This window comes from Pyrus communis, chromosome 3 (assembly GCF_041283825.1).
Source record: "Pyrus communis isolate YQ-2024b chromosome 3, ASM4128382v1, whole genome shotgun sequence".
Lineage (NCBI taxonomy): Eukaryota > Viridiplantae > Streptophyta > Magnoliopsida > Rosales > Rosaceae > Pyrus > Pyrus communis.
The window spans coordinates 18,179,200-18,189,623 of NC_142567.1; the positions used below are offsets into that span (position 1 = coordinate 18,179,200).

The following is a 10,424-nucleotide window of genomic DNA, read 5'->3' on the forward strand; positions in this document are numbered from 1 at the left end:
ATATAATCACCGTGACCGAATCCGACGCCGACGATTTGTGAACTTCGCAAAACTAACAGCCTTGTCTTCAGGCTCGAGAATCCAAAGGCCGAGATTTGTTCCTTCCTTGGTCACAGTCGCAAGATAAAGAAGTTAGCAACGCGCTCAACGCAACATCAACAAATTTTACTCCTCGGTCGAGCTCAGCCGACGGGTTGACACGCCCCGCATTCAACCGAAGGACGTAGTTAGCTTATTAGTTACTCGGCCTGCGCGCCACGTAGACTTGGTAGTTTTTAGGGTCAATAGGAATATAAAAGGTGTTGGCTATCATTTTTCGTGTGAATTGCTGCATTTTTTGTGTGAAATGAGTTTTTTACCCTTATATTTTCGTCAATACTTGGATACGCAAAAGGTTGGTATGAAACTTAAAGTTTTTTAGTTTTGCATTTTTGGTTTGGGTAAGCTTTTTTTTTTTTTTTTTTGGAGCATCAATATTATCCACACTAAGGGCGAGAGGTAGACATGGCAATTTCTAACACGACCTGTTAACTCGACATGAAATTAATAAGTTTTAGGGTTGTTATCGGGTAACCCGATAAACACCTGTTAAGATGACGAGTTGGTCCAAGTATACATGTGGGTAACCCGTTACACGATAAGAAAAATATTAATTTAATAATTTTATACCACTAAAAAAATACTATAATTAACAACAATAGGATTTAATCCCTAACCGAATTGAAAGTTAAAGTGTGCGTGCGTGCGTGTGTGTGTGTGTGTATATATATATATTTTTTTTTAAAAAAAATTAAATTTAGAAAATTGATGACTGTTCTCAATCGTCCAATGTTTTTCTCAGCCCTAAATCAGACTATCTCGCATCCTCAAAGGCGTGAACCAAAGCAGCTGTCCTTTTTCTCTCAAACTGAACTCTTGAATCTTAGTCTCGAACCTCAACTCCGGCCAGCCATGAATCCACGACCAACCTCTCCAGTCTCCCTCCAGCACACCATGGTCACCACATATGACCTAGTAACCTACCACCAGTCGATTTGCTACTTTTTTTCTCCGATTCTCTTTCTCTGGATTGAGCAAACCTTGAGCCTTGATCGAGGTAATTGTTGATTCTTTCGAATTACTTCCAAAATATAGAGTTTTGCTTCGAATTAGGTTTCGAATTAAGATTGGTTTCATTTCTTTAATTTGGGTTTTTTTGTTTCAAATTAGTTTTCGAAGTAATATTTATGTGGCAGTGGGGCATGTGCAAATTTAGAAGAAAAAAAAATATTTTTCTTAATGGGGTCATTTTACCTGTTTGGTAAAAAAACCCGGCCCGTTAAGAATCAGTTAAGATAATAGGTGTGACAGAACACGACCCATTAAGATACCAAGTGTTACACGAACACGGCAAACACGACCCATTTCCCAAGCCTAGCGAGGGGGTAGGTTTAGCCTCACAATGAGCTAGCAATAATGTGGTTCAAATTCGCATTTGGTGAGAATCGAACCTAAGACCTCTCACTTAAGTGAAGAGGAATACTACTAGCATGTAGTACTAAGGGGCTAGTGTAAAATAAGTAAAACTAAAATGCCTTCAAAAACTTAACCTTAAAATGGGAATTCCGCATATTTTTTATAAAAAAAATAATGAAGGGACCTAAAATGATTATTTCAAGTAAAACTAAAATGCCTTCAAAAACTTAACCCTAAAATGCCTTTTAAGCCTAAAATAATTATTTCAATTAACCCAAGCTACAAAAAGACTAAAAATTATTTGAACCTCAAATTCTTTCAGAAAAATTCCAGCTATTACTAGTCATTCAGGCAATATGTCCTAAAATTATCACAGGGCACAACGTAACTTCTCTTGACCTGCACTTTAGACCCCTCGAGTGTAGCGCCCTGCTTTCTCAATGAAAATAACGCGTTGATCCACCATCTGCAAGTAGTTATAGTAGTGTCAAGAAACATTCCCGGACTGAAGTGAGAGAAAAGAACTAATGCAGTCTTACCTTCCCATTCATGTTCGTCAGAGCGTTCTGGGCCTCCTCTTCTCTTTCAAAGGTCACATATATCCAAATCCTTTTGACTTGTTTGTAGTTGCATTTCGCGATATGTGAACTGAAAAGGAATAACGATAGCAGGATGTTTGAAATTTGCAGCTTATTAATATAGAAAATTATGCCTAAGCTTGTATCGACAAGATTAGGGCATTACCTTGAACGACCTTTCCAAATGGCGAAAATGCTTCAGTTAATGATTTTTCAGTGGTGGCAAATGATATACCTAACGAGATACAACCCTTGGTTAAATCAAGTTCGATAAAAATGTCCGTGTCAAACAATATAACTACGGAGATGCACAAAACAGCCACAGTGTTGATCATATAAATCACAACGATGAAACCTGCCCTACCCTTCACGTAGCGTAGAAGCTCGTGTGGATGCCAAATACCCGAGTACTATGGTTGTTTCGAAAGGTAAGGCCGAAGGAGGAGTTTAACAATTCATAATAATGCATTCCCGAGTTCAAATTGTGAACTTTATGATGACTTCAAATAAACCATGCTCATATATTTAAGCTTCCATTCCATCAAAGAGAGATTTCCAATTCATTTTCCAGTAAAAATAGCTCCTCCATTCCAAGCATTTCCGAAATCCGTTGGTTTTCGAAAAATCTAATACCAAGTAATGAGTTTACAAACCCTAAATCCGATTACGCGAAATAAACACAAACCATAGAAATCCTTGTTAATTGAGACAATACTAGTAGTAAAAAAAAACTACATACAGGCAATTTGTCGAACCCAAAAAAGGAGATTCACAGAGGCAATTCAACAAACAGCTACTCTGCAAACGGGTCTACAAAGAGAAATCAAAAATCAAATCTTTTTCATTGGACATAATTGTCTGAGATGATTGAAACATCTCACTGGAGAGAGAGAGAGAGAGAGAGAGAGAGAGAGATCCTTTGACGAAAAGCTTGGAAGAAAACCCCTGGAGAAGAGAAAGTGGGCAGGAGAGATATAGGAGTTGGAATGTGAGGTGTTCCTGAGAAAGCTATTGGACATTCGGCCTCTTAACGAAGCAGCCATTTCTTTCAAGAAGAGAGAGAGAGAGAGAGAGGGAGGGAGATTTGGTTTTCTTGTTGCGCGGTGCGTGCGGGTCGGCGACACTGTCGTCTCTCCAAAATTTGGCTACGATAAATCCAATGGGAGAAACCTTAAGTCTAACGAGAAAAGGTGTCTAATAAAAAAAGACAAAAAAAAAAAAAAAAAAAAAAGAGAAAAAGGTGAGTAATGCAATGTCCATGCTTGAGATGATCAATTGGCATTTAATGCATACGTCAGGGTATGACCAATCCGATATTGGTTGCCCGTTAAAACTGCAATCATAACAAGATATATAATTCGAATTCACATAAATATAGTTATAATTACTTAGCTAATAAAGCTTTTATCACTGTTCATAGAAGAATCTTCTTCGTAGCATAGCGTCAACGATTCCTCTTTTCAAGTTTAGAAACATACTTCAAGTTGATAACATGTTGTAGTGAATAATATTAGAGAGAGAGAGAGAAGAAAAGGACACCATAGAGATGGAAGAAGGGACTTAGTTGTCTGGCTCAATTGATTTCCTCTTGGCCTTGTGCCTTTATTTATATTAATCATGATGGGCTTTACTTCCCTCCAAGTAATACGAATTACATAAAAAAAATAAAAAAGGATATTGTAGATCCTATAAGATTCTTACTTCTAGTTTACACCATTCCCGTAATAATACTAACTGCAACAATAAACAATTTTTCAAGGGTAGTTTTCTATTTCAAGCTCAAGATTCCTAGATGTTTATGGATCAGAATCACGATTGAGTAGAAGTCTATAATTCATGAGTATAGAGTTGTTCGCACAATCTTTAATCAGCGAAATTCTTATGTTAATGTCACACCGCAGACCCAAGGTCAATGGAAAAATTAATCCGCGCCCAGTGTTTGAATACAAGTAAAAAGAAGTATTCAGAAATTGGTTAAAAATAAATTCTCTTATACAAATAACACTAAAAGCCTTATAATTAGTAAAAATAAATAGAATTCTTAAAATCCCTCATCTAACACAAACTTAGCTCCTCTAGTCCGTATTTTGACAAATAATTCATCTGAAAATAAAAGGGTAAGGGATGAGTAACCACCGTCGCATATTTAGTATAATATATCATATGTCAGTCAAGCGATATTGTTTTACACACGCTAGAAAATAACATAATAATTATATTGAAAACTGTATCCACATAATTTCATATCCCTTCAATGTTGATTATTCTTCATAAAATGTATCTCACCACGTGATCCCTATATTGGTCATTTTGCCCTAAAGTATCTGTGTGTAATACATTTATCCTTTGGATAACCCAACATTGAAGTTCTCATGCTCCATGAAAACTTCCAAGTAATCACACTTAAATTGTATACATACGCATTGCAAATATTCACATGAACTCAAACATGCTTGACTTGAAAGTAGATAAAGATAATGAGAAATAGATAAAAACTCTTGATAGTTCGTGATTTTCATCTATTTTGAAAATAAGAATTTTGTGACCACATTACATAAATTACTCATCTCGGTCGATAGCTAGAACCCCGACCAAAAAAAGCTCAGTAACAATCTCCACATATCGAGCCCTCTATACCTAAGCTCTCTTTCTTTCTCTTCTTCAAACTAAAAGTGACAGAAAAGAGATGAGAATGAGGCGGCGACAAATAGTCATTGGAGGGCTTGGCGGATAACCTTGGTATTGAAAATACGGGTTTTCACAGCTAAGCTAAGTCGTCAAGGGGACATTAAGTAGCGAAAAAACACTAAAACAATGGTTCATGTGATGCAAATTTGATAACATTTATAACTAAAAATTGACGAGGCGGTACATCCACATTTGGGTCGTAACTGCGGACGCACCCAACAGTCTGAGATGATGTTTATGCAATTTACCTGACAAACTCGCCCATCCACATTCAAGTACAAAACCATTTGCCAATGCCATAACTCAAACTCCATACGCAATTTGCCTTTAATTGTTTTGTTATTTGATAATTCATTTTAGACTATGTTTTAACTCCAGAAACTTTTGTTCAAAAAAAACATACATTCAAAACTACATGGCACAGACAAATTTAAAACTCAACATACCCCTATATCGAAGTTCCCCTCTCATGAGAATGAGAATCGAAATCCTATACATCACACGCACGCGTTTTAAAGAAGGCACACAATGAACAAAAACAAACCAGCTTCTAGCCTGTGCTGCTTCCTTTAGGTGTTCAGTGGCCTGCGTTAACATGCTGACATTAAAGCTTTTCCGAAAAGGTTACGAGTGGTGTGCCTTCTGGAGTGCTCCATATACCATGTCGATGAATTGATTATCCTACAACGCATGCAAAGCTCGTAATCAAACTATGAACAAGGTTAATGATACTCATAATCAAGAGGAACCGCAAGATTACTCAGCAGTTACTTCAGTCTAGAACTCTAGATAATTGACTCAGTACCCAGGACCAATACAATTCAAAAAATTCAAAGTTGTAATGCAAACGGATTTGTCTCCTGGGAAAAAGGCATCAGGAGATATAAATCTAGATATCCGTTCCTTGATATATCCTATAATTACAATCAGCTCCTAATATTTATCAATCATAAAACTACAAAGCGTTCGTGATGCATTTTAAACACTTACCGCAATTTGTGTGAACGAATTTTGAACATTACTGCAAACATGAAATCTTATTCAACTGAAAAATAAAATGAGTGCAATTATATATCTACATAACGATGTTCCGGAAAGACTAACCTGTACAAGCAGCATGAGTGCATTTCGTACTTTATCTCTATTAAGTGGCCCATAGTTAGGAGGGAAAGAAGCAGCAGTGAGAGATGGTGGAGGGGCTGGCGGTGGAAAAGGCTGTAACAAAGGAGCACCATATGGACGTTGCACACTTACAGCAGGGTGAAGAAGAGAAGCAGCACGGCTTGATGCAGTGACAGCTGGCATCGTTGTTGCTGAAGAGGAAGGATGAACAAAAAAAGATGGCTTTACAAGATTACTGGCCAAGTTGGTGGTGTTGTGGGATTCAGGGAGGTTAACGAAAGGGGATAAAGTTGTCAGTGGAGCACATGGAATTCGCATGCCAGGAATACTTGAAGGTGCAACACCGAATGGATGAGAAGGTAGATAGGCTGTCGAAGATGATTGGTAAGGCTGTCCAGTAATTGCTGTAGTTGAAGAATTCACGACAGTCATAGCCGTCTGCAATTAATGTTAGGAAAAATGAATAAGATGTTCCATCGGTCCAAAAATTATATCCATCAGTATGTTCACTCCAATATACATACACATGCAGGGATGACACTATGCATGAACATAAAAAAATCTGCGCCAGAGAAAGGACAAGAGTCAAAGACCCAATCCTAGACCTCCGAGCTGTATACGGACTCATGCTTGTGTTAAGGCATGCATATGTAGGCATCCACTGACCAAGTATATGCTTCCTTGAAATGAGCATAAAACACAGTGCAAACAGGCACATTTAGGAGGTACTCCATTGGCAATTTTATTTATTATTATCTTAAAGGACGAGAACCAACAATCCCACATTAACTACTCATTGCTGAATGTGAGAATATACCAATATTAGCATTAAATGCAGAAATTGTTATAAAATCAAAACATTTTGATTCTACCGCTGCATAGAGCAACCAAAATTCCTCAATCAATGTCACAAAATTAGAAACTCATGAAACCCTAGACAGTTAATACTATAAAATTGGAAAGTCATGTTGGAATCATCCTAGAATCCATATGGTATGACTAGAAAGTCACAAAGTTAAAGTACATCAAACCAGGCACACAAATGGTGCGTAGCTACACTTTTTCCATGGCTACATCACTTGTGTGCTTAAAGACTCCTAGATTATGACCCTGATAGTGCCTAAGTTTTTCACACTAAGCAAGTAAACTAGCTCCATCAAGAGGAAGAGAACATACACTGAAGAAGTTCACAAAAGCCGGATCATCCGGAACATCTGTGACATGAGAGGCAGTTGATGACGATGGCTCCAAAGGACCATCCATAATAACCATGCTTGGGACTGCTTCCAGTTCCTCAAACTCACTACAAAAGCATACATCCTTCCTTCAGTTGTTATCATAACCAAATTGACTAGAATTTCTACAAAATTGCACAACTGAACATTTGAAATCTTATTGAACATAAACGCATAATATCTTATACTATTGTCTTGACACCAGAATATTAATAAATATTCCAAGACTTTTACAACCCTAAAGTTTGCAAGCTCAGCAATATACAAAAAGAAAATATCACCCTTAAAAAGTGATCAATAATACAAAGCCAGAAGTTTATATACTATTGTCAGAAAGGAAAAACATTGTAATACCAGAGTTCAGAAGTAAAGGAAGAACTACATTGGCGCTAAGTAGGGATAAACTGAATATTACCTCTTTGTTGGTGATACCATTGAGTTTTGAGGTACCTTGGAATATGCACTAAGAATCCTGGAGACGCATAAATAAAGATAGAACAGATTTAAAAACAAAGCAAATAAGAATAATATACACTTTGGGAGATTCTCCCCTTTGCCTTTTAACTTTTATATAAATAAGAAGGATAAATAAAATGCAATTCAATCAGGATCCCAGCAAACAGTTGCAATAATAATATCCATAGGACCTGTCATGTAAGAAACCAATATTTAAAACACTAACAAATGCTTTTCCGGAACTTCAGTTTACCGATAAATTAAAGTTACGAGAAGTATATAAGAAAATAAACACTCGAAAGAGTGGTATGCAAAACTATGGCGCTACTACATCACGATAACCTTAAATTTTCTGTCACCATGAGGTATATTACTTGCATTTAAAGTTTTAAACTAATTCTATGCATATACAAGATAAGTTCCACTGTATCTTTGCACAAAAACTAGACATCATTATTTACCTCCAACAGAGTGAAACTATTAAAGGGTGATTCCCCGGAAGGGTTTTTTCTGCACAACCTATTCAAACAGTGACTGATAACATAGTAAAATACACAGGTAAAAATATCTATTTCAGGAATGTATTAAGTTATTAACATGTATTAAAGTTTAGATCTATCTATTTTTCTTCCTGGTCTTAGAAAAGAAATCTGATATAAATTTTGGATAGTACGTTATTGAAGCTTTTAAGATCTTCGGATATTTAATTGTTATGCACTGTCCACATAATGCCTTATTGTAATAGGAAATCCATTCACTGCCATACAAAGTTGTTGATTGTGTCAATCAAAAATAGCACAAAGATAATAATTTTTCAATCAACTTAAACTGCAAGAAGACAATACCTGTTAAACATATTTGCCACCTCCTCACATTCACTTGGATTGTAGAACCAAATACCATTGACCTCTCGAGCCGCATTTCGATACAATAGATATGGATGTTGGACTTCGAATTCAAAATCTCCCAAGAGATCCTCCACCAAATTTTCTGCTTATGCAAACATACTGGATCATCTTAATATATAGAAATTTAGAAAAGTAAACATAAAATGCATGCCATACAAAAATTAAAAGGAAAACATCATTAAACGTCCAAATAACGTGAGATATAGACTTAAAATTTTTTTTTAGAAAGGCTGATAACCAAATCAGAAGATTTTGAAACGTGAGATATAGACTTAAAAAAGAAATACTAGAAAAGCTGATAACTAAATCAGAAGATTTGAAGCCTCGAGTCAATAAAATTAAATTTCTCAATCTCAAATAATTAGCCTATCATGTAGCACACTTGCTGTGTGGAGCACAAGATATTCACCATAGAGTGACAATAGAGCAAGCCAACATGCAGGATCAAATGCATAGGATTTAACACAAGGCAAAGAGAGGAATCAAATTACAAGACAAATAGAACTCGGAAATGTGGTCCAGATTCCAGACTCCAGTAATGATTGGAGACTGGTTCTAATGATATTTGGTACCAGAGCAGGCCAAGCCAGCTTGTAAGAGAAGGACACCCGAGAGCTCATACGCTACTTCAACATATTTTCACTCTTCTAGCATGAGACATTAAGCTTACTATCTAAGTTAAACCCTAAACCCTAAACTATCAGTACATAGCAACTTTTCCGTTATTGAAGCCTATACAAAAGAGTCAAGTTCAGCTCGTAACATGAAAAATCTGATAAACCCCATTCTCAAATACCAATAAAACTTCCAATCCAAGGCAACTACAAATGCAGCGAAACAACGTGGGTCGGGAATTAAAACACAATGCAAATGTACTGACCACTATTCCGCCGGTTCATCACAATGAACTGAAACCGAGGTTGCACATTCCTGGGATAACAGCAACAAAATTAACCCCCAAAACCCAAATTGCAACCAAAAAAAAAAAAAAACCCAAATCTTACAACACAAAACCCACTAGAAATTTATCACAGTAATGTAAAATTACCTCTTGACCACGAAGAGCGATCCTTCGACGTCCTTGCGACTCTGAAATTTGAAAGAAGAACAAAAATACATATCAATTAGAACGAAAATTATGAAATTAGAAACGGATCATGAGTGGAATTAATGAGAATTAAGCAAAAAAGATGAAAATTTAAGAAGAAAAAAGAAGGATTACCCATTCGCTGAGATCAGTGTTGAACTCGTAGAAGGTGACGTGAGTGGAGGTAATGAGAATTTCCTCGACGGAGGGGTCGATTCGCTGCAGAACCGTCAGATTCAGAAGCTTCGTGCTCTGCTGGTCCAGGTTCGGCGTCAATTTCCCGTTCTGCGACATTTTTCTCCGTCTTCGGTTTCTGCTCCGCCACCGCCCAAATTTGGGAGGAAGAAGCGGAATTTAAGGAAAGCGAAGGTCCAACTCGGATCATGAAACCTTCTTTCTCAAGCGACCCCGCGACGCTGTTATCCACAATGACGAAAATGACCCGGCATTCTTCTGAAGAAGTTCAGGAAGGGAAGGGGGTACTTTCGAGGTTTTGGGTTTATAATTTGTTTCTGGAAAGTTCCAAGCCCACTTCACTGCCAAGCGCTGCTGACCCCCACGCTCTATTTTCCCGCCTTTGTAAGGAAATGTTAAAGACAAACTTGCCCTTTTGTTATTCGAAGGGAATTGATTTCAACGCAACATTTCCCTCACAAGCACACCATATGCTTACTTCTGACCATTCAGATTGAATGAAATATAGAAATTAGACCCAAAAAAAAATAAAAATAAACAAATAAAATGAGCAAAAACAAAAACAAATGTTCAAATAGACAAAAAAAAAACGTCTAAAGCATCACATCTACCATCAAATTCACGTCAATGAATAAAATTAAGAATTTAATTAACCATTTTGTTTTTTGATAGATAAATGAAAACCATTATGTTCAATTTT

General features: G+C 36.7%; 1 protein-coding gene and 1 pseudogene across 3 annotated transcripts; both read right to left on the minus strand.

Moving 5' to 3' along the window:
* Window positions 1–1,682: 1,682 nt before the first annotated feature.
* LOC137714784 (uncharacterized) lies at window positions 1,683–3,245 on the minus strand (annotated as a pseudogene). Its single transcript, XR_015960802.1, has 5 exons — window positions 2,977–3,245; window positions 2,667–2,687; window positions 2,200–2,268; window positions 1,995–2,103; window positions 1,683–1,921 (listed from the first exon to the last, which is right to left on the minus strand). The product of XR_015960802.1 is annotated as an uncharacterized LOC137714784 (transcript).
* A 1,796-nt stretch (window positions 3,246–5,041) lies between these two features.
* Window positions 5,042–10,199, minus strand: LOC137715934 (mRNA-decapping enzyme-like protein). Of its 2 annotated transcripts, XM_088691182.1 has the most exons (9): window positions 9,665–10,199; window positions 9,491–9,531; window positions 9,323–9,372; window positions 8,380–8,524; window positions 7,494–7,550; window positions 7,020–7,146; window positions 5,826–6,281; window positions 5,351–5,402; window positions 5,042–5,300 (listed from the first exon to the last, which is right to left on the minus strand). In XM_088691182.1, coding segments are annotated over exons 1-9 (1,089 nt in total). In that variant the 5' UTR covers window positions 9,824–10,199; the 3' UTR covers window positions 5,042–5,298. The 2 variants fall into 2 exon arrangements, with proteins under 2 accessions (XP_088547308.1, XP_068311399.2); XM_068455298.2 differs by having other exon boundaries at window positions 5,042–5,402.
* Window positions 10,200–10,424: the final 225 nt, after the last annotated feature.

What these genes read in the sequence shown, in the direction of transcription:
- LOC137715934 (XM_068455298.2), bottom strand. Translation starts at nt 9,823, where the DNA reads ATGTCGCAGAACGGGAAATTGACGCCGAACCTGGACCAGCAGAGCACG. An exon ending in ACACTGATCTCAGCGAATGG is followed by an intron (nt 9,532 to 9,664) that starts GTAATCCTTCTT and finishes TTCAAATTTCAG; the next exon opens with AGTCGCAAGGACGTCGAAGG. An exon ending in ATGGTATCACCAACAAAGAG is followed by an intron (nt 7,147 to 7,493) that starts GTAATATTCAGT and finishes ATGCTTTTGTAG; the next exon opens with TGAGTTTGAGGAACTGGAAG.